The sequence below is a fragment of the Kwoniella pini genome, chromosome 1, assembly GCF_000512605.2.
Source record: "Kwoniella pini CBS 10737 chromosome 1, complete sequence".
NCBI lineage: Eukaryota > Fungi > Basidiomycota > Tremellomycetes > Tremellales > Cryptococcaceae > Kwoniella > Kwoniella pini.
Window position 1 is genome coordinate 1,716,756 of NC_091716.1, and position 21,997 is coordinate 1,738,752.

The 21,997-nt window shown below is 42.5% G+C and overlaps 9 protein-coding genes across 9 annotated transcripts; 4 read left to right on the plus strand and 5 right to left on the minus strand.

The window, feature by feature from the left end:
- Positions 1 to 283: 283 nt before the first annotated feature.
- Positions 284 to 2,972, plus strand: I206_100659 (uncharacterized protein; the record flags this gene model as incomplete). Its single annotated transcript, XM_019152445.2, has 12 exons — positions 284 to 288; positions 842 to 896; positions 960 to 1,065; positions 1,138 to 1,211; positions 1,289 to 1,387; positions 1,509 to 1,655; positions 1,727 to 1,815; positions 1,880 to 2,006; positions 2,070 to 2,151; positions 2,227 to 2,592; positions 2,704 to 2,870; positions 2,937 to 2,972. 12 exons carry the CDS (start codon positions 284 to 286, stop codon positions 2,970 to 2,972), a joined length of 1,353 nt encoding a protein of 450 aa, XP_019014583.2.
- A 451-nt stretch (positions 2,973 to 3,423) lies between these two features.
- On the minus strand, positions 3,424 to 4,789 carry I206_100660 (uncharacterized protein; the record flags this gene model as incomplete). The annotated part of the gene is made up of 5 exons (XM_019152444.1): positions 3,424 to 3,460; positions 3,523 to 3,648; positions 3,772 to 4,048; positions 4,112 to 4,361; positions 4,484 to 4,789. The coding sequence occupies 5 exons, from the start codon at positions 4,787 to 4,789 to the stop codon at positions 3,424 to 3,426; spliced, it is 996 nt and encodes a 331-aa protein (XP_019014582.1).
- A 733-nt stretch (positions 4,790 to 5,522) lies between these two features.
- I206_100661 (uncharacterized protein) lies at positions 5,523 to 5,887 on the minus strand (the record flags this gene model as incomplete). The annotated part of the gene is made up of 2 exons (XM_019152443.1): positions 5,523 to 5,672; positions 5,726 to 5,887. The coding sequence occupies 2 exons, from the start codon at positions 5,885 to 5,887 to the stop codon at positions 5,523 to 5,525; spliced, it is 312 nt and encodes a 103-aa protein (XP_019014581.1).
- Positions 5,888 to 6,876: 989 nt separating this feature from the next.
- I206_100662 (formamidopyrimidine-DNA glycosylase) lies at positions 6,877 to 9,000 on the minus strand (the record flags this gene model as incomplete). Its single annotated transcript, XM_019152442.1, has 12 exons — positions 6,877 to 7,074; positions 7,210 to 7,350; positions 7,419 to 7,583; positions 7,654 to 7,936; positions 7,993 to 8,006; positions 8,072 to 8,259; positions 8,320 to 8,387; positions 8,446 to 8,456; positions 8,520 to 8,658; positions 8,713 to 8,765; positions 8,824 to 8,939; positions 8,985 to 9,000. 12 exons carry the CDS (start codon positions 8,998 to 9,000, stop codon positions 6,877 to 6,879), a joined length of 1,392 nt encoding a protein of 463 aa, XP_019014580.1.
- Positions 9,001 to 9,348: 348 nt separating this feature from the next.
- On the plus strand, positions 9,349 to 11,780 carry I206_100663 (uncharacterized protein; the record flags this gene model as incomplete). The annotated part of the gene is made up of 14 exons (XM_019152441.2): positions 9,349 to 9,543; positions 9,603 to 9,854; positions 9,916 to 10,046; positions 10,095 to 10,123; positions 10,176 to 10,266; positions 10,331 to 10,456; positions 10,510 to 10,567; positions 10,641 to 10,811; positions 10,879 to 10,903; positions 10,959 to 11,067; positions 11,128 to 11,181; positions 11,235 to 11,466; positions 11,536 to 11,644; positions 11,704 to 11,780. The coding sequence occupies 14 exons, from the start codon at positions 9,349 to 9,351 to the stop codon at positions 11,778 to 11,780; spliced, it is 1,659 nt and encodes a 552-aa protein (XP_019014579.2).
- A 225-nt stretch (positions 11,781 to 12,005) lies between these two features.
- Positions 12,006 to 13,214, minus strand: I206_100664 (uncharacterized protein; the record flags this gene model as incomplete). Its single annotated transcript, XM_019152440.1, has 7 exons — positions 12,006 to 12,067; positions 12,185 to 12,248; positions 12,306 to 12,374; positions 12,442 to 12,636; positions 12,711 to 12,976; positions 13,046 to 13,092; positions 13,171 to 13,214. The coding sequence occupies 7 exons, from the start codon at positions 13,212 to 13,214 to the stop codon at positions 12,006 to 12,008; spliced, it is 747 nt and encodes a 248-aa protein (XP_019014578.1).
- Positions 13,215 to 15,356: 2,142 nt separating this feature from the next.
- I206_100665 (uncharacterized protein) lies at positions 15,357 to 17,437 on the plus strand (the record flags this gene model as incomplete). The annotated part of the gene is made up of 9 exons (XM_019152439.1): positions 15,357 to 15,483; positions 15,538 to 15,617; positions 15,675 to 15,779; positions 15,826 to 15,910; positions 15,968 to 16,135; positions 16,192 to 16,326; positions 16,380 to 16,777; positions 16,832 to 17,089; positions 17,150 to 17,437. The coding sequence occupies 9 exons, from the start codon at positions 15,357 to 15,359 to the stop codon at positions 17,435 to 17,437; spliced, it is 1,644 nt and encodes a 547-aa protein (XP_019014577.1).
- Positions 17,438 to 18,677: 1,240 nt separating this feature from the next.
- I206_100666 (uncharacterized protein) lies at positions 18,678 to 20,991 on the plus strand (the record flags this gene model as incomplete). The annotated part of the gene is made up of 9 exons (XM_070202250.1): positions 18,678 to 18,905; positions 18,961 to 19,006; positions 19,076 to 19,192; positions 19,257 to 19,335; positions 19,392 to 19,704; positions 19,756 to 20,024; positions 20,080 to 20,184; positions 20,253 to 20,544; positions 20,611 to 20,991. 9 exons carry the CDS (start codon positions 18,678 to 18,680, stop codon positions 20,989 to 20,991), a joined length of 1,830 nt encoding a protein of 609 aa, XP_070058351.1.
- A 140-nt stretch (positions 20,992 to 21,131) lies between these two features.
- I206_100667 (uncharacterized protein) lies at positions 21,132 to 21,944 on the minus strand (the record flags this gene model as incomplete). Its single annotated transcript, XM_019152437.1, has 2 exons — positions 21,132 to 21,636; positions 21,835 to 21,944. The coding sequence occupies 2 exons, from the start codon at positions 21,942 to 21,944 to the stop codon at positions 21,132 to 21,134; spliced, it is 615 nt and encodes a 204-aa protein (XP_019014575.1).
- Between the last annotated feature and the right edge of the window lie 53 nt (positions 21,945 to 21,997).

The window sequence follows — 21,997 nt, forward strand, 5'->3', positions numbered from 1 at the left end:
AATTACAAAATTACATTATTTGTTTTAGACAAGGGAAGAAAAGAAATCATGTGAAAGTCACCGTCAATGTAAAGGTGCAAAAATTACAACTTACCACTCATAAATGAGTTTTTATATTTAAGTAAAATAAGTAAACAAAATATGTATATATGACAATAAGAAAACGAATGATTCATTTTGTAATAGTCATGAGAAACGTGCTTGAATTTCAAAGTCAGTTAACATCGCGCGTCATAAGAACACGTCTGAAGGTTGTTATATCTTCATTCCCAATAGATAAACGATGGCGTAGAGGTCCTCAGTGATGACTGAATGAATATGATTTGGATTGTATGATTTTGATTGACTATGCATGTATGATTAATAAATCTCACATATTTGATATAGTCAATATATACTTCATCCTATCTGACATTTCTTTTGAAAATAAGATTTAAGGGTAAAAGACCGGTTAAGACTAAATACTAACTTGCCATTCCAACCAACACTTCATACGAATAACAATATACACTTTCACTTTTATATGTATCATTACTTTTTATTGAACTGACTTTCGACTAGACTAGACAATCTCTCAAAAACAAATTATCAGTAACTTACTCATCGTACTTATTGAAATAAGACGCGTGAAAGATTCAACAGCATTAGATTTGAAGTTCTGAGGGAAGTTCAATCCACTTTGACATTTATTACCCTTCCCACCTATCTTTTATAAGTTCCTTGTCGAACCATCTTACCATAAATAGCGCTTCAAGATGTGAGTCAAAATCTAATTTAGCTAATTAAGATCTGGCCCGCAGGTATGAGCGAAATGCAGCTAAATATGAATTTATATTTATAGGAACTACGTTCAATTGGAGAAATTGGGTGAAGGTACTTATGCTACTGTGTACAAGGTGAATGACATTCAAAATAAAGTCATTGAGATGAAAACTGAATATCGTATTGATGATATATAGGGTCGTTCGAGGACTACTTCGGAAGTTGTTGCTTTGAAAGAGATTCATCTAGATGCGGAAGAAGGTACACCAAGTACAGCTATAAGGGAGATAAGTTTGATGAAGGGTGAGTTGTGGTATCCTCCAAATTAAAGAGAACTGGGAAATGCGCTTATATTTGAATGTGATCTTAATTTAGAACTCAAACATGTTAACATTGTAAGATTACATGATGTTATTCATACTGAATCTAAATTGGTTTTGATCTTCGAGGTAAATTTATCAACCCTACTATTTGTTCAACTGCGTTTTTGAGTTCTGGCTAATTTCATTTTGGGGGAATTGATCAGTTTTGCGAACAAGATTTGAAGAAATATATGGATACTCATGGTGATAGAGGTGCATTAGATTTAAATACGGTCAAGAATTTTACTCATCAATTATTAAATGTGAGTGTACACCTAATATAACCATTTCAACGCCATTTGATATTTCTGATCAAGCCGTTCCGCGAGGTTCAAGGGTAAAAGCTCTTTGATTGAGAGTCACAGCTTACAAATGATATAATAGGGTATCGCTTTTTGCCATGATAACAGAGTATTACATCGTGATTTGAAGCCTCAAAATTTGTTGATCAACAGACGTGGAGAATTGAAAATAGGAGATTTCGGTCTGGCCAGGGCTTTTGGTGTACCAGTTAATACATTCAGTAACGAGGTAAGTCAGCGTTTAATACAGCTGGATATCCGTTTGGCTCACCCGAGCTCATCGATCTCATCTGAACCTAGGTTGTCACATTATGGTATAGGGCACCTGATGTTTTATTAGGGTCTAGAACATATAGTACTAGTATCGACATTTGGTCGGTTGGTTGCATGTGAGTATATTGTTCAAAAGGCTTCAATTGGAGACAGCAGCTGATGATATGGCATCTCAACCAGCTTTGCCGAAATGATTACCGGTTATCCCCTATTTAGAGGTAGAGATAATGCGGATCAATTAGTACAAATCATGAAGATTGTCGGTACTCCCAGTGATGCTACAATCGCTCAAATCAAACTCAACTCCGTGAGCTCATTTCCCGTCTGACTCAGTCTACTGATGATTTGATTTCTGACATGATTATACTAGCCCGAAATCCAAATAAAAACCCCACTGGCCAAACACCCTAAGCAACCATTCCATGCTATAGTGCCTCGAGCTCCTCGAGATGGTGAGATTTTGACCTGGGCCATAGAGAATCAAAGTCCATAGGAAACACAGCTGATCCTTATCGTTTTTCGCTTAGCTCTTAACCTTCTCGAACACCTATTACAATTCGAACCATCTCGTCGATATGATGCTCACCAAGCTATGGTCCATCCTTACTTCACCTCTGGACCAATAGCGCCTCCTACATTGCCTACTACTGGAGTTCAAGCATCAGCAGCTTCATTAGCCTTACCTCCTAGAGTAGCAGCTAGAGCTTCACAAGCTTCCGCAGCTGTTCAAGCTCAACAACAAGCTCAACAAGCACAAGCTCAAGCTGCTCAACAACAAAATGCCCAAATGATTGCTCAACAACAGCAACAGCAGCAACAACAACAGCAGCAGCAGCAACAAAATCAGTATAATGCTATGTTGGCTGAACAAGCTGCTAGACAAGGTTATTATGGTATGTTTCGTCGCTCCATTTGAAACTCTGCATTTGTTTTGAGAGCAATACCTTTGAATTATATCGTCGACAACACTTGCATGCTCAGCTGACCCTACTCGTTATATCCAGACCAAGCTACAGCAGCTCAAATGCAACAACAACAGCAAGCACAAGCTGCACATGCACAACAATTACAAATGGCACATGCTCAGGCGCAAGCTCAAGCTCAAGCGCAGGCACAGGCACAGGCTCAGGCTCAAGCTCAGGCCCAACAAGGTCGAGGTATGGATCCAAATGTGAGTTGTGTCGCGACATTGGGTAACAACCAATACAGAATGACTGATGATGACCATATCAATTAGGGTTATTACATGAACCCCGATCAACGATATCAATAATTCAAGCCGAAGAGGCAGATGTAGACATCGTTCAGCGTGGTGTTCTAACGATGTGTGAAAAACTGGTTTGGAGGATAGCCTATGCAGCTTCGAAAAACTTTAGAATGAACAAGGTTGGTTGTAATAGACATATCTCACCATTCCCAGTATCATATTGAAACCAGTCAGATATTTGTTTTATGTTCTCGTCAAATCCGACTGTCTATTTGTGCGATCTTACAATTCTTTCATATATTTTCCGTGGATCAGTGAATCATAATTATGGATAGATTATATCATGATTAAATGCGTTCACCTTGCTTGGGTCCAATTTGTCTGTTATTATGTTACATGCTCATTTGGCTGCAAAAGCGTGAGTCAAATACAAACGAGGTCCTAGGACATATATATATATATTTCTATCAGTAAAGGAAGTTTGGGTAAATGGAAGATCTGCAATTGAGAGTTAAATCTATAACGCTGTTCCTCTTTCGAAATTCGCTCGAATCCTATGATGAAGTTCATTAGCCGAATATTCAGACGATATAGCAAAAGAGATAGTAAAACATACTCTTTAGTATATTTATCAAAGTACCTTGCAACTTTCTTATTGAATACTTTATTCCTCTCGTTGATGTATGTAACTTCGTCGTCTTCATCATCTTTCTTATTCTTCCTCTTACCGTATTTACCAATACTGTAAATTCAATTTATGATCAGTATATAAATTCCATTAGGTGTTTACAAAACTGAGTTAAAGTCGGACACGGATGGAAGAGCATTGGAAACTAATGAAGCTATAGAGAAATGATAAACTCACTCTTTGTTAATCTTTTCAGCTACTCTATCTAAAGCATCTTCACTAGGTTTATGATCACCATAAGATAAAGTATCTGCTCCTCTATATAAATCTTCTGAAGCAGTCAAAGCTCCTGATCTTGAAGATCCTGCAATTGCACTTGAAGATCCTCCTGTAGATACTAACGTTCCAGGTGCAAGACCTAATGCAATTTCTTTTTGCCTTTCATATGAAGCTAAATCAACTTTTGTCGATCTTATATTTCGATTATATCGTTTATGTGCATCATCTTCAGCATCTGTTAATCAATTACAATCTGGTTAGATCTCATTTCATTCTCAGAAACAAGTGAATCACTCACTATGGAAATCTGTATCTTGCTTAACTTTTTGTTCTTCCAATTTCTTTTCCCATCTCTCATTATCTTCTATACTATATTCCCAATTTTTCTTTCTTTCTAAATCTTCTCCATTTTCTTCAGCTTCAGCTTTTAATCTTAATGTTTGGGCAAGTTTCTTTTGCTTTTCTAAACGTTGCAATTCTTTGGCTGTTACTTTTGATTTTTGGTGGTCTGCTATTAAATCTTTACGATTTTGTTGAGTTGATTGGTTCTATAGAAAGAAGTCGTATGAGTGACTTTGGTCTTTACATTGGTTGCCATGTCAAAAGTCTATGACGGGGCCTAAATCGAATATATGGACGAAAATAAGCCTAAAGACCAGATAGAACTTACCATTCTCATTCTCAACTCTTTCATCTTAGCTAATCTCTCTTCCATCGTTGACTTCTTACTTTCGACTGCATCTTCATCTTCTTGTTCATCCATACCATTGTTAGTTACCTTTTCATTATCATCGATTTCGGTACTGGCTTCATTATCATCTTCTTCTGTACTCTCAGGAATATCGCTTTCAAGAACGGAAACTTCTGAAGGAGCTTTACTTGATTTTGAACGAGTAGCTCTTGATCTGCCGGTAGAAGGAACAGGTGAGGGTGAAGGCGCAGCTGATTTGACTTCTCGCGATTTACGAGGAGGCATCTTGATTAATTATTGTTGCTATGACAATTGCAAGTATACAAAGAGAAGTATAAGATAATGATTTATTATCTTGTACTTTTGAGTGGTCATTTCGCAAACACGACTAGCGACAGTGGGTGGCAAGTGATGTTATTACGTAACATGTTGAACCCGTGGCAAAATTGGGATGGTATAACGTTTACTGAAGATCGCATGAAAAATGAGTCATGCGTTGAATGTGTATACATTCGCTGGCTACCTCGAGAGTCTGGGCTATTACGAACCAAAAGTGTGCAAGATCATCTATACATTTCCTCATACATTCAATCTCACTACACTATCGATGATCAGCGGATATAGACTAAATCGACACGCGGGGAAGGCAATAAGGCATGAGCGAAAGGACCTCAATATTAATTACATATGCCACCATTTAGTTCGCACAAGACTATTCCTCCACCACACTCCTGGTCACTACTTGTTCTACATCAGAATTACGAAAGAGCATCCGGTTCAAATTACTTTGGCAAGGACCACAAGGCCATTTCTTGAAGAAGGCGAGACTAAAACCCTGACCCGCTGCTGGGTGTGATCTCCCCGTCTGGTCTGGCTGTGTATTTCCTGCTGATTACATCTAGGGCCGATCCGTCAGTCGGGATACTACTACCAGTCAAACAACGAAGGAGTGCGTCCCTTAAAGGATCCCGCTCAATCGGTTGTCCCTCCAAAGAGCCCTAGAAAGATAAGTTGGAAATCAGCTCAAGCTTGCATGGACGCTGAATTGAATCAATAGTACATCATCTGGGTTTCTGCTACCTTCTCCGCTGGAAGTTTGTGTCCACGACGCAGGATTGCCACGTCCGACGTCTCGTTGTCCATAAGATCCATTGCTGCCCGCAGTATTCTAGACCAAATCGTCAGTCAAAAGTATAGGTTTTGTCAACAGGAGATACTGACCCCAGCAGCAGTAGGTTGAATTTCAGAGCCTGGCTGAGGCCCGGCTTGCGTAGCGCCCGCCTCAGAGAGCCCTCCTACATTTTGAGTGACACGGTTTTGGAGGCTCTGATAGTCGGTATCAGTGGCTCTGTCGAAGTTAGGGTTAGTTTTGTTGTCAGCCATGATGATCTATCCTCCAGACAACATATCAGTTTGGTCCAGTCTTATTAATGAAATCAAACACTTACCTGTGTGATTGTGCGAGGGTCTTTGTATATGCTTGCGAATTTATGAGTGTGTTGGAATGTGTTTGGTTTGGATTGAAGAAACAAAACGAATGAAGAGCAGGTCATCTTGTAGGCCTATTTATACCTTACGAGAAACGGCAAACCCGTATATTCATCGAGTCGTTCAAGGACACTCCTCACTCATCATTGATGAAAGGTAAGATTCACGTCATATTCCTCCATTGAAATGATCTGCTGAACGGAAAGACGATACTCATACTGTACGTTGTTCTTCTCCGTACATATCGCAAGAAGATCAACAAAGGTTGTAAATCACGTCATTTCTCCAAAACATTTTTCAACAAAGGTAAATCTGCGTCATGTCGAAATGCTTGACATCACTAATGCTTTGAACTGGTGACTTCCTGCGTGATCCATTCAAGTACGTCAAGCGAATGCTAAGCGAATGTCATTTTCACCTTATGTGAGGAGATGATGATCAAAGGAAACCATGACGTTATGTAAATATCTTACACTGGGCAAATGTGAATGGATCTCGAGATGTTGTAAGTTTCGAGAAGGCGTATCGTTTTGGATGATTACAATACTATGTCAGGAAAAGAGACTTGTATAGTCCTTGAAGTCCCATCGGGACCTCAATTTGACTCGAACAAGCTTGAGATAATCCAAAGAGCAATACACAGAATTGACATTCGAACGACAAGATGAGTTCTTGATGCAGTCCGACCGACTTGTCATGACTTGACACTATGTTGTTTGACGGATTCTTCCCACAGCAGCGCATCAAAGATGATTAGAGATACATCTTTCGTCACACAGCTACGTCATCGGAGTGAATAAGCTGAATTACTGCAAGAGGATTTCAGATTGTATATAGTGTCTTTTCTGGTGTCGGAGTACTCTTCCAAGACTCTCAAGCGAACATCAATCAGAAGGCAAATCTGACAAATCTGACGAACCCTCCCGAACACCATCTTCCAATTCTACTTGCGTACGCCTGCCATTGGATTTCCGCAGTTTGTTGCCACCTTCTCGCTTGACGGGGGTACTTCCTTTGCCATTGGTTTTGCCTTTGGCCCTTGTTGAGGATAGTGTGTCGTCCTTTGAGGTAGATTGTCGGGACTGCAGGAAGGATAGGCGGTAAGAAGGGGAATGGGCGATATTGGTAAGTAGAGAGCCAGTGGGGAGGAAGAGCGAAGAACTTGTTCATTCAGCTTAGTCCTGACTATCACATTCCGGGAGTCGCAGTAAGCTCACCTTCTTGACTGGTGGATCCTCCACTTCATCCTTTACTTCTTGTTTGACCTTTTTGTTGGCTGATCCTCTTTGCCTAGCTGTTGTGGCTTTCACAGGTGTCGTCACTTCTTCTTCTTCACTAAGCCCACTCGATCCGTCGTCCTGCGCACGGTCAGGATCAGTATATGCAGCTTCGCCGACGATTCAGCTCATTGCCTGATCAAGCTCACCGATTCATCCCCTTTTGGTCGCTTCTTACTCTGACTCCCTTTCCCACCTTTGCTTATCTTTGGCTTGATCTCTACCCCTTCAGGCATCTTCTGTAGTTCTTCTACAAGAGCTGTTGTCCTTCCGCTGACCTCTACGTAAACAATGGTAGCAGGTTTACCGTTTGGCTGTTTGTACACACAGCGAGTATCATTCAGCCACTATAAATGGTCGAAAGAGATCAATTGCTTCACTTACCAAAGCCAAAAATTCCTTTCCTTTCGGTTTTATATCTTCTCCACCCTCTTCGTCGCTTCTCTGTAATTCAGCATCTTCAGCTTTCTTTTTGCCTTTGGCTTGCTTCTTCCCTTTGCCCCATCTCCAACGGAACAACCAATCTTCAGGAAACTTCCGATGATCAGCATTAACCTCTACAGCTTTCAAAGGTACAGCGCGTAGTTGATGATGTAGATCTTTGATGTTTTGTGATGATAGGTGATTGACAGGACATGAAGGATGTATACGAGCTTGATATAGCACTCTACTCCAAATCTAATCAGTTGGCATTCTGTGAATGGATTGACACCGATTGCTCACTCATCGGCAACCCACTTAGAGCCTCAGTTCATCAGTATAGGTTCTTACATGTGGGCGTAGACAAAAAATGACTACTGACATTACCAACACCTGCGCTGAACGCTTGATCCATGATCATCCCTTTGACTGTACCCTTTTTCTTCGCTATCAACCCTTCGAATTCTTCGAATGTCGGATGGGATAAAACTGGATCAAAGCCCAAGGCAGACACTGGTGGGTGATCGGTCACTGGGGATGGCAGCAGTCGTAGTCGACCCAATCGTCGGCCTGTCATCAGATGTCAGGTGAGATCCAATTGCATAATTTCTGCAATGTGTAAGAACATACCATCTAAGAAAGCTAGCTCAATTGGCTCCTTACCCACCGATCCTGATTGTGGTTCTAGCTCAAGTACGCTATAATATTATGGCTGTCAGCGACATCCTGGGGAGATTGGAGCGTACAGACACTGACAACTTATAGAACTGGCATTTCAGTTGTAGTTGGGTGTTAGCTATGATGCAGTCAGAGCGCAATTGCAAACTCACTCTAGGTGGCCATGTTTTTGGGTTCTCCCGTGGTCTCCTTCTATACCAAGTCGGTTCTTGTCCTTTGAGCTGTATCATACCTGTCATACCAAAGTGCATAACTGGGAGTCGTCCTTTACCTGAGAGGGTCATCCAAAATCTGCCATACCAACGGCGGTCAGTGCCATTGCCTAAGAGTGCCTTGCAGACTCACGTTTTGCCCTTTCTCTCGCATCCAGTGATTGTTCTTCCTGAAATCTCTTTAGCCTATACATGTCCCTGATAAGCTGACAACTTGATAGAAAATAGCGAATCAAATACTCACGAATGCTTCATGGTCGTTCCCACCGGTATATACGATCTTGTCTTCCGTGGAATTCACCTTCTTGATCTTATACCCTCTGCATGTTTCGTGAATGAGCTTACGAGCTCTCTCAACCTCTGAATGCGGCAATCAGTGACGGTCCCTTGTCAAATGTCACTTACCTGGTAGTTCAGGCATGTTGAGATTTGACCTCTTCCCGCTTGAGAAGACACTAGTTAAGATCTGAGTACTCTACGAGTGATCTAATGGATTAACTTACATTTCTTGATCTCATCTCATGTTTGATCTTTGATCGGCGCGTCACCACATTATTATCCGTACTCAGGCACAAACGAGATCGATCAATATATATTTGACACACAGACCCGATAACAACGACCACGTGCTTTCTCACTTGTGGACGGTCACCGAATAAGGAATGTAGCTAAGAGATGACACCTGATAGGTCTTTTGAAACTCATACATATCTTTGCCATCCATGCTTGCCTTGTATCGGTGGCAAGTAAATTGATAGGACCGATCTCGATGGCTTCGCTATCTTCCCTCACCATGGCCAAGCTAGATGCTCGAGTAGAGCCGTACGCAAGACGGTTCGACACTTTCGCTCGAATCGCCGTTATATATTGGTTATTGAAATATGTGTTCTTGGATGGATATCGGCATTTTAGAGCAAGAGGTATACTAGGTACTGCCAACGAGGTCCGAAATACTGTACAAGGGGTAAGCTTTGGATTCTGCGACCTAACCTTGTTTGATCAGCGCTGAGTCTTTACATTAAGTTTGTTGTGCGAATCATGTTGTCTCTGCCTTCATCGAAGAAGCAGTTACGTCTTGAATTAGGAAAAACCCAAGCAGAGATACGAGAAAAATTAGTACCATCAAGATATCCTGATGGAGTGAAACTGACTGCTGTTAGGAAATTACCAGAACAAGGAAGAAGTAAAGATTGGTTAGAAAGTGAATGGGATAATCTAAAGAAGTTGGAAAGGGGTGATGTTAACGCTGGTCGAGTCTCAGGAGCTGTTTATCACGTAAGTCGACAGGTAGAACCTCGATCACGTCAACACCTTTCTAACAGTGGAGTCCGTGTAGGGCGGTGACGAACTGAATGAAATCATCAACCAAGCTATGGCTAAATTCGTGGTTTCCAATCCTCTTCATCCTGATGTATTCCCCGGCGTGCGGAAGATGGAGAGCGAGGTTGTGAGCATTGTCCTCAATCTGTAAGTTGACAGTCGTCCCATCGGATCCAGCTGACAGATTTTTGCTAGCTTTAACGGACCAAATGGAGCGGGAACAAGTCAGTAGTAGCCATTAGCCTGGTACGACAGAGCTTACTGATAATTAAACAGCTACTTCCGGAGGGACTGAATCTATTCTTATGGCTGTCAAGACATATAGGGACTGGGCAAAGGCAACAAAGGGTATCAACAGACCTGAGATGTACGTACACTCACCGTTGGAATGCCCAGGGCGGCACTGAATACTGATACGTGCAAAATCTTAGGGTCATACCTTCTACGGCGCATGCGGCATTCTGGAAAGCGTCTCAATATTTCAAGATTAAACTGCACGTCATACCGGTTGACGAAATCTCCAGAAGAGCCGACGTCAAGGCCATGAAACGAGCCATGTGAGTCAGAAAACGGTCGCGAGGAGAATAAATAGCTTACAAAGCTTACGTAGCAACCCCAATACTATCATGTTGGTCGGATCAGCACCAAATTATCCTGATGGAGCGATCGTCAGTGGTCTGCCTTGTCATCATACCACATATGTGCATGCAACTGATTATGCTGACATAACACTTTTCATAGGATCCTATTCCTGCGCTAGCAGCACTAGCTAGGCGTCATGATATAGGCCTGCACGTTGATTGCTGCTTAGGTTCTTTCATTTTGCCATTCATGGAGAAAGCTGGCTTTGGATTAGATATCGAACCTTTCGATTTTAGAGTGAAGGGCGTCACGAGTATAAGTTGTGATACTGTGCGTCCAATCATCATGTTTTACTATCATCTACCTGATCTGACTAATGTATAAATCTCTTACATAGCACAAATACGCTTTCTGTCCCAAAGGTATTTAATTGCCCTGAACAATATAGTGGAATATGTTGCTGATCCTGGTGTACAGGCTCCTCGGTTATCATGTACCATTCCCCCGAATTGAGAAGATACCAATACTACATCATGACGGATTGGGAAGGTGGCGTGTACGCTAGTCCATCGATGGCTGGATCAAGGTAAGCAAAACGCATTCATGCGTGATACTTCCGGATACATGTCCTGACAAATATGAATAGGCCCGGATCTATCTTAGCTGGTGCATGGGCTGTGCTAAATTACATAGGCGAAGAGTAAGTTTTCGTAACAACATATCGCTATAGGTACTGATAGTATGGACATATAGCGGGTATACCCAATCGTGCCGAGAAATAATAACCGCTTCTCGGACATTCATTCAAGGATTGAAAGAACGATTTTCCGAAGATCTGTTCGTGTTGGGTGATCCAAAAGCTTGTGTAGTTGCATTTGGAAGTAAGACTATAAACGTCTATGCCGTTGGAGATGGAATGTCGAAGAGGGGCTGGCATTTGAGTGCTTTAGGTGGCGAGATCGGAGGTTTACATATGGCTTTTACAGTACGTCAAGGTGATAACGATAGATATACCCCATCAAGGTGTGTGACTGATATACGATGTCACTTACAGCGATTGAGTGCTCAAAAAGTTGATAAGCTACTGGACGACCTTGATATCGTTATCAAAGGTATTAAAGCTTCGCCTGATGCGCAGAAGGGCGACTTAGTGGCCTTGTATGGTAAGTGACTGTATGTTTCAAACACACACATGCTAATCGACTTCGTGATTCACATCTAGGTCTGGGTCAAACAAGTGTTGGGCCTCACGTGATTGGTAAAGTCGCAGAATGCTTCTTGGACACATTGTATGAATAAACATCTGCCGCTGTCAGGTTCGGTTCTGTCCTATTTTTTAGAGACCCTCGATGGTCTGGTAGAGGGACATTTTTAGATACACGGAGTATATAGATTATATGTATTCATCTGACATGGCATGTATATCATTCTAATGGTATCATAGGGGCATCATTATCATCTCTGTTCTGACTATCGTGAACGTCCAGCTCTTGAAACCATAGTTTCGCAATTTACCAGGCTCTACTATTGCGCTTTTCTTCCTTCCGATGAATGGGCTTGTACGAGTTTCATCCTTTCTTGAATCACTACAGGAGTACAGAGATAGTATCAGCATCAAATGCAGCGGAACGGGATATCGAGTTGGAAGTTTAGGACAAGCCTGCTGATTGAGAAGTGATTGATACAAAACAGGAATGACTTACCTGCTCTATTTAGGGCATCGATCGGTCCGTATCCTATGCATACAACCGTAGCAACGTAGAGAAACTGTAAGAGAGGAATAATCAGTGTCCCTGGTATTTTACTGAGTCTGATACGACTCACACTTTGTAAACTTGGGACTTGATGTTGTCGTAATTTAGGTATTATTATTAATGGTTCGATCACTAAATGCTACAACTACCATTATCAGCTATTATAAGAAACCAAGGTTGAGGAGAAAAAGAAAACATTTACTTACGCAAGCAGCAGCGAACCAAGTAGCAGAAGGTATAACCCATTTTCCTAAATAATTATTAACTAAATTTCTACCCATATTAGCAATTCCATGATCTTTAGGAGCAAAAACTAAGAAAAGTAAAAGTAGCAATGGGTAAATAGGAAGTACTGAAACTGAAGTAGGAGGTTCATAATATTCAATTTTAGGATGTTGTGGCTAATTGAATTCCAAATGAACAAATATCAGTTTATAGAGTATAAAACTGATTGAGGATTTTGAAGTACACATACTACTTGGAAATATTCTAATGATTCATTACCTAATTTTTCAATTCTTTTTCCAAATCCACCTTTACCTAAACCTTGAATCTTTTCATCAGGTAAAGGAATATCAACTTCTATATTTCGAGCTTTTGTAGCTGCTTTAATCCGTATTTTATCCACACTCAATCCATCAATAGGTACAGATAATATAAGAGTTGGTGCTATCGATGAGCTCGAAGATGAAGATGGAAGAGGTGAAAGTAGAGGATTTGTGGTGTGTCTTTTAGCTATAGCTACAATAAGTATCTCACCAAAGTAAGCTTAATATTTCCCCCCGCTTGCATCAGTTCTGGCACACGTACCTAGGAGAATATCAGGCCTAGCATTTAACCATCTTCTAACTGTTTCCCTGTATTGCATTCTCCAAATCAGCCATAGTTGCGTACGCAACGAGAATTGGACTACAATATTCAACAACCGCACTCACAGCTCAGCTTCTTTCACTATCGGCGCAGGGACGGTTTGAGACATGCTATTAGCCGTGCAGTAATTCCGTGACAGTCTGATATCGGTAGCCTTGTTCAAATGAAGTCTATCTCGAGAGTATGGACCAATATACGTGATCAGAAACGAGCCTGAGTACAAGTTTGCCTTCATTCTTGCGAAACGTTTTCGATTAAGTCGCTAGGAAACGTCATTCCCCAATTCTCCATGGCAATAGCTTTCTCACGGTTGTCCCGTATCAATTAACATCTTCTGAACGCCCTTGTCGACGACACCAAGCATGAATTTATGCTGTTCCGATCCATTGAGCTATTATCCCCTACTCAAGGATGTCATTTGAGCTTGTGTTTTTGGAAATGAGACTAGAAATGATTTGTTGGAATGACTTGCATACAGTTGTGTAAAATGCCTCAATGACAGGTATCTCTCTAGGCCAAGTGAGACACCCAGGTGAGAATTGGGGGTATTTGATCTCCTTGGGATCATGTGATGTCCCACTCGTCAACGAGAGTCAAAGTTGCAATTCTGATAAAGTTTTGTAGGCGAGCCAGTGGAGGGAATCTTTGCTGCAAAGAACATATAACGACAAGTGGCCGAAGCTCAAAGATTTCGGATAGCCAAGCTGACCCACATTTGCGAACAGCCATCCCCTTTTTTATGATTCACACGAGCCCGGGGCTATATTCATTGCCCCATCCCCCTATCCTGTACCACCTTTACCAGGCCCCGTCACATCTCAATTTCGGTTCAGTTTCGAACACAAAGAATCTCAGCCTACGATCGCGGTATGATTCCTGATAAAAATCGATTACCTAAATACCTCGTTTATTTACCGCCGGCGCCACAATTGCCGCTTGTTGAATCTTAGCGTTAATATGCCAAGTGCTTCTTGGTATTCATACGAAAATTCTCTTATTTCTGCATCTTCTAGGTAGAAATAGAAATACATGAAGCCAGTTCCCGGCGATTCGATCCAGGAAAAACTACAAGGCTATGCGATTGCCCTTTTTCCCCAAGTTCCTAATTTCGAGATGAAGTATATGCCTCCGAAATACGCAATCCAAAAATAGCAACATGTTTCGTCGCTGCCGGATTTGACCGAAAACAGGTTGGTAAATTTTACAAGTCCATGTATGCTCACCACAAACGTATCAAGCATTTTAATCGGAGCGCCACGGATATCTTGCGTAGAACTTTGTCATCAGCTTGGGCAAATGATGGAAATTGTTTACGCATAAAGTTATAAATCATAAAACGGAAATAGGAGTGGCTTGCCAAGTGAAGTTTGGTTTTACTTGCCTGAATAAGAAGAACTACATCATTTCTCTTAACGTAAAAATCATTAGCTAAAACAAATGACTTAAACCGGCTATGAACGCAGCCAAACGCCACAAAAAGGGAGCGACGTCATTTTTAGTGCGTTACTAATCCGAAATTTTCATGTGGTCCATACAAGGAAAATCGGGGGATACATGGGTGACCAACAGGGCAACAAACTGCGGTAATGGAGCCTGATCAAATCCTTTACCTTAGGGTTCCGGGGCGGCATCGTATGCAATAGGGGCAAAAAGGGGGCGGCTACTGGGAAAGAGCGAAAATTACCTTGAGCTGAACCAAACAACACCCGCTTCTACCGGAAAGAGTAGGAGAAAATTCCTTCCAACCAAGGAGAGGTTGAAAAAAAAAAACATATATAGACTGGTATGTAAACGGACTTTGTATGCCCCTCATTTCATAAAGTTGAAACGATCTCAACAAAGTCGGTATAGAGGTAAGTTCATCTCCACTCTAATTTCGATTCGTAATAGTAAGCCCCGAGGGGAGTAACTCTTCGGTACATGTCAAATTTCCACATGATAAATTATGGTTTTGATCATATGATCGAAAGTCACGCGCACGATTTTAAGTTGTTCCAATTTAGGCTGACATCATTGTGAAACTTATGCAGCTCTCATATACATTCCCGTCGCATACAAGGTTCTAGTCCAGGCTCAAATCCCCCAACTGCTTTGGCGTTCAGTTCCACACAAGAACATATACGTCACTCTCAGAGGGTCATCTAGATTTCTCATACATAATCGACGATACATTTCGTTCTCTTCATAACTTGGTAACAAATACCAGTAACTACATCTCTTCAAGCTTAAACAAATAGAAAACACATACAATATGGGTGGTGGTGCTCCAGCAGGAGGAGACTTTGATGCGCTCCTCACTCAATCTCAAAATCAAGGATGGAGAGGGTTGTTCCACAATTCGAGAGCTTTGGGCCTTGCAATTTTTGCCTCGCTTGGTGGTGGGTGTGCTGTGCTAGTCTCTGTGAAGATGAACGCTGATTTGGTTCGTATAGGTGTGCTCTACGGTTATAATCAAGGTGTATTCGGTCAAGTCCAAGTCATGTCAAACTTCGTTGATCGTTACACTGCTACTGTAAGCTTGAGCGAAGCTTACACTACACGGTAGTGGCTAATGATGATATTTTTGCAGTTGACAAACACAGATACCAAAGGTCTTCTCACTTCGATCCTCGAATTGGGTGCTATGGTCGGTTCTTTGATTGCAGGTCCTTTGGCTGATAGATATTCTCGAAAAGTAAGCTAGGTTCTCAAGTAAATTTTTCTTGACTGACATCTCTCAGTACTCTATTTCTGGATGGTGCTTAATTTTCATGATTGGTACTGCTGTCCAAACCGGTGCCAACCACAGCGTCGCTTGTATCTATGGTGGGTCGATGAAAAGCTTAGTGTCCCTGAGCAATGAACTGATTGATCGTTTTTCAGTCGGTCGATTTATCGGTGGTCTTGGTGTGGGAGCTTTATCTATGCTTGTACCCATGTTTAACGCCGAACTTGCTCCCCCTGGTATTCGTGGATCTTTGGTCGCACTTCAACAACTCGCGATTACTTTCGGTATTTTGATCTCGTACTGGATTGGATACGGTACTAACTGTACGTTGATGTAAATCCTTTCATTTGGGCGGCGCAGCTGACCATAACATACCTAGACATCGGTGGTACCGGTGCTGGCCAAAAGCAAGCTGCATGGAGAGTCCCATTGGGTCTTCAACTTGTACCAGCTGCCGTCCTCCTTGTCGGAGCTTGTTTCATGCCATTCTCTCCCAGATGGCTCATGCTTAAAGGTTGGTTTAATTGTCCTTTTCTTGAATCAAGGCTGATAGCAAACGAATTTTAGGACGAGAAGAAGAGTGTCTCAATAACCTCGCACGCCTCCGAAATGCTCCCGCCGAGTCACCAGAGGTCCAATACGAATTCCGAGCACTTCAAGCCGAAAGACTCGTTGAACAAGAAGCTGCAAAAGAAAGATACGGAGCCAACGATGTCACCTTCAGGGTCACACTTTCTGAATACAAGCGATTGCTTACTACCCGACCTCTTTTACATCGTCTCATGCTCGGAGCTGGTGCTCAAGCTCTTCAACAATGGACTGGTATCAACGCTATCATATACTACGCTCCCACTATTTTCCAATCTATCGGTCTGACTGGTAACACTATCGGATTACTCGCTACTGGTGTAGTTGGTATCGTCAACTTTGTATTCACTGTCCCTGCTGTCTTGTTTGTCGACAACGTGAGTATTGGGTTTTCCGCTCTGATAAGTGCATAAGCTGAATATACGTAACAGTTCGGTAGAAAACCTATTCTCGCTTGGGGTTCTGCGAACATGGCCGTTTCTCACGCCACTGTCGCTGCTATCTTTGCTGTCTACGGTCCAAACTATGACAACAAAGCTGCAGGAAATGCCGCTGTATTCATGATTTACTGGTACATTGCCAACTTTGCTGTAACCTGGGGACCACTTGCATGGGTTGTATCCGCCGAAGTGTTCCCTCTTGATATGAGAGCCAAGGGAATGAGTATCTCTTCTGCTACCAACTGGCTTGTGAGTTACTTGCTTTCCAGCACCTGAATCCCGCCCATTTACTGACTTCGTTGCCTTTAGATGAACTTTACAGTAGCCATGGTCACCCCTCACATGTTGGAGACTATCACCTACAAGACTTACATCGTATTCATGGTCTTCTGCATCCTTGGATTCCTCTACGCTGTCTTCATTTTACCCGAACTCAAAGGTCTTTCTCTCGAAGAAGTTGACCGAATCTTCAACGACAGCACAGGTGCTGAAGATCGAGCTAGAAGAGAAAGAGTTGCCAAACAAATCGGTCTTGACAAAGTTGCTCAAGATGTTAAGCACAAGGAGAAGGTCGGAGATGGTGCCAACATGACATAAACAATTAGAATCATCATTCAGGGTGATTCAGAGGAGGTAGTTTCTCGATGAAGGTGAGAGGAGGAGTACCTTGTGGTAGGGAAAGGGGATGTCAACTCAAAACGAGCATAAGAAAAGAATTATTTCGTCGCTAGAAACATCACCGTCATCGCATTTCCATATTTCTATATCTACATTAATATTGTTACAGATCATTCTGTACATTGACCCACTATTCGAATTTTTAAGTATAATAAGATTTTGCCGTTATGTATGATTATCTGATGCTGTGGTTACGGCCTGAATAACCTGATGGAATCAAAGCAATCGCACATCCTGACACAGTAAGAATGTACATTATGGGCATAATTTTATCAAACCCGACGATTGTCTGAGGGAATTAGAGTATATTCGTTCTCTATACACGCACACAATCTTCAGCTTTTGCTAGAGCATCTAGCTCTCTCGGCTCGTCAATTCGGCCGCGGTGCGGATACCCCTTCTTATGAGCCGCAAGCGAGAGTTACAACCTCGGACCGGCGGTATCTGATATTTGCCATTTGGGTCTTTGATTACGTCACTAACTCGTAAAGATTACATAGGTGGCTTTGGGCTATCTGCCTACGATGAATTTGCTCGGTATAGCAAATTGCGCTAGTAATGACTAATGGGTTCAAACGCCAGGCAACGGATCAGCTGTACAGTTGTTGCGAACTGTGTGGGAGGATTTCTTCGTCAGGTTCCTCCAGTAGCTTTAGATCATGATGCATTGAAGCCCCTTTGCCCCATTTAGGCCATAAAGTAGCCCCACACAAGCGAGGCTATCGGAATGAACGGCGACTGAAGCAGATTGCTGTAATAAACGAAACAACCTCGGTCCGAGAATGAGAATTTTCTTAGAGTTACGCTAATTATGATATCATCGTACCGGTTTCCCTCTTCATTAATTAACGCTAACCTCTTCTTGTCTCCCCGAGAATATAGAAGAGCGTGCAGGCGAAGCAGGCAGGTTCGCATGAACATTGATAGCGACGTACATCTGAGATTCATACCGCACGTATATGGGCCAAACAGCTGATCTTCATATATAAAGGGTCGAATACGAGGACATGTATGAATTCTTGCGAATCTTAGCTAGATCTTATCTGTGTATAGTTGTCATCCGTTCGGATCGAGATACATAACAAATCAGACACCAACAACATTAGAGGTAGAATCATCAGTATAGACCCACTAATAACGAATCGAACGAGTAGAAATCATGGCTTCGTCTGGTGGTGCAGCATTTTCGATTGCAAGACCAGGTGGTCAATGGCAGAATAATGATCTCTCAAGTGGAGGAACTGACGAAATGAGGAATGGCAGAGCTTCGGGTAGACGTTTTGGTAGTGAAGATACAGGAGGTGAAACGTTGGTTGCGGATGTGGATACTCATTATGCGGCTCAGTTAAAACCATCTAGATTGAGTGGTAAATCGTTGACATATATGGTATGTTTACCCTCTCACATCAGCTTCAAATCAGTGAGTTGAAGGCTTTTGGTAGGTCACTTTCGTTGCTGGAACGGGATTCACATTGTTTGGCTATGATCGTATGTCCATCTGGGTTGTCTTTCTCCATCAATAACTCCTTGAAGGCTGATTGAGTGGTTGCTTTTCAGAGGGTGTTCTGAGTTCGCTCTTGACGCTACCTGCTTTTGAAGAGCAATTCCCACAGACCGCAAACGGATTTGGGGGAAGTCGAAGTGCTACTTTACAATCTTTTTTGGTTGCTATCTGTAAGTTGAGCTCGTTTATTTTGGGCAGAACACGCCAAGAATTTTGCTGAGACACTACTTATAGACGAACTCGGTTGCATGGCAGGAGCATTATCGAATCTATACGTTGGTGACCGACTAGGTCGTAGACATACTATCACTCTGTAAGTGCCAATGATCTGGCTTTTAGTTTGATATTTATGTGTTTGTCTTGTTGCAGAGGGGGATGCATCATGATCGTTGGAGCAATTTTGCAAACTGCAGCAGTAGATTACGCCATGATGCTTGTCGCAAGAGTTGTAACAGGTGTAGGAAATGGTCTTCTCACTTCGACTGTTCCGGCTTATCAATCCGAATGTGCCAAACCCCACAAACGAGGTCAATTGGTCTTGATTGAAGGTTCACTGATCACCCTCGGGGTTATGATGTCTTACTGGATCGACCTTGGTTTCTTCTTCACTACCGGCTCGATCTCTTGGAGATTCCCAATAGCATTCCAAATTCTGTTGGCTGCCATCATGATCGTCTCTATGGTTAGTCACATATTTAAATCAAATGGGCAATTTGCTAAATTGCTATTTTAGTACGCTTTCAAACTCCCAGAATCACCAAGATGGCTAGCGGCGAAGGGCAAATATGCCGAGTGTTTGGCGGTATTGGCGGCTCTTGAAGGTACTTCGGTAGACGACAAGAAAGTCATGTCCACATTCAACGGTATTTGCGATGCAATTTCTGCCGAACAAGCCGGTGGATTTGGTTTCAGAGAACTATTCACAAATGGGAGAGGCCAGAACTTCAGGAGGATGTTACTCGGAGTCACTGCGCAGTGTTTCCAGCAAATCTGTGGTATCAAGTAGGTGATTTAGTATGAAACCACTAGTGATCATACTGATGTTCGGTTTTCTCAGCCTGATCACTTATTACCTGACTTCCGTGTTAACGGACTTAGGATTGGGTGCGGAAATGTCTCGTATCATCTCCGGTGTAAACGGAACCTGTTACTTCTTGACTTCGTGAGTTGCTCTTCGACTAAAGATGTGTGCAAGATGGCAATAGCTAAGTATGCGGCCTTTCTCAATAGCATTGTAGCATTGTTCGTCATAGAGCGGGTTGGTCGTCGACCTCTTATGTTCTGGATGGCGCTGTTGCAGTCTTTCACGATGGCAATTCTGGCAGGATTATACAATAAGTCAAAAGAGGACAACAAGCCGGCTCAAGTCATATCGGTTCTCTGCCTGTTTCTCTTCAATACTTGGTTCTCCATCGGCTGGCTGGGTATAACCTGGCTGTATCCTGCAGAAGTGACTCCATTGCGAATCAGAGCACCAGCAAATGCGCTTTCTACAGCTTCCAATTGGATTTTCAACTTCATGGCGAGTTTCTCTCTTCTGGATATCGAACATCTGAACTTTCATGCTGATCTCGTACATTTGGAACAGGTGGTTATGGCTACTGGACCTATGTTCGCTAATATCGGATGGGGCACATACGCTTTATTCGCAGCTATAAATGGTATTATAATATGCCCCGTGGTGTGGATTTTCTTCCCGGAAACCAAAAAATACTCGTTGGAGGAGATCGATATTATCTTCGCATTAGGACACAACGAGAAGAAGTCGCCTGTGTGGTATTCCAAACGACCAGAAGACATACCAGAAGCAGGTTCAAAGGAAGCTGAACGAATCTTGGGAAGAGAAGTTCCTTCTCATCCGGACATGTCGGAGAAGAAAACAGGTCATAAAGGTATGAGGAAGGTAATCAAGGACAATGATGGTAAACCTGTCACCCAACATTTCGAGAACGCCAATAGCAAAGTATAATCAGGTTAGAAATATTCATTATCAACACGTATTGTATTCTGCTACAATGGATGAATGATGGCATTCACCACGAACCACGTCAGAAGGAGTACAGTTCTTCAATCATGAGCCCCACAAGTTGGACTGAGAATATGCGCACCTTATCCTCTTAAGTGGTCTAGGGCCAGTACATCCCAACGCTTCTTGTCCTCACACCATTCTCCCATGACCTCGAGATGCTTGTCTTTCGCATAAAATGATTCGCATGTGGATTTTGTCGCTTGCTCTGTCCAGCTCACAATAGATTCAGAAACCAGCGTGACGATCTCTTCGAACCTATCGCTTTGGGTGATTCCACTAGATTTGGTGATGGACTCTCCCGACATGTCGGTGTGATAGACAGGATCAGTGGCATCTTCGTCAGCAACAAAATAGAAACCGTATTGATCCTCGTGTTGCTTTGATGAGCTTCTTGTACTGGTAGGTAGGAAGACTGCACGTTGCACAAAGAGCTTGTGAGCGTTAGCTTCAGGTATCTTGTCCAGGACACGTTGAACGTGGACGGTGTCGAGGGGGATTTCCGATTCCGCTTCTTGGTCGATGGATACGGTATTGCAAGGGCGATCCAAACAGATTCCCGATGAGTCAATTGTACCAAAATGAGGGCTGTCTAGTCCGAAGGCTTGACGCCATCTGTTTTGGGCGATACGGCTACTGCGAGTCATCAAAATGGAGATTGGAATTATTTATGGCACTGCGATATTGCGTGATATTGGTGAAAGCAACGAAGGCATTTAGCGGGCAGAGGTGCTTTCTGAGAACTGCTCCACTTATATCGCTTGCATGGCCAAGGGAGTCTCTGACTTGCAGGTGTCGGGCGTTGAACAAGTACCTCGCCCAAAGGAGGGGAAAGGTCTAGGCCTACGGAAAGCAAAGGAAGTTCCAAGGTCATTCGCTCCTTTCCAATCATGCATGACGTACGCTTCAAATACAAATTCCTCACGCTTATTATATACAGGGACTATCA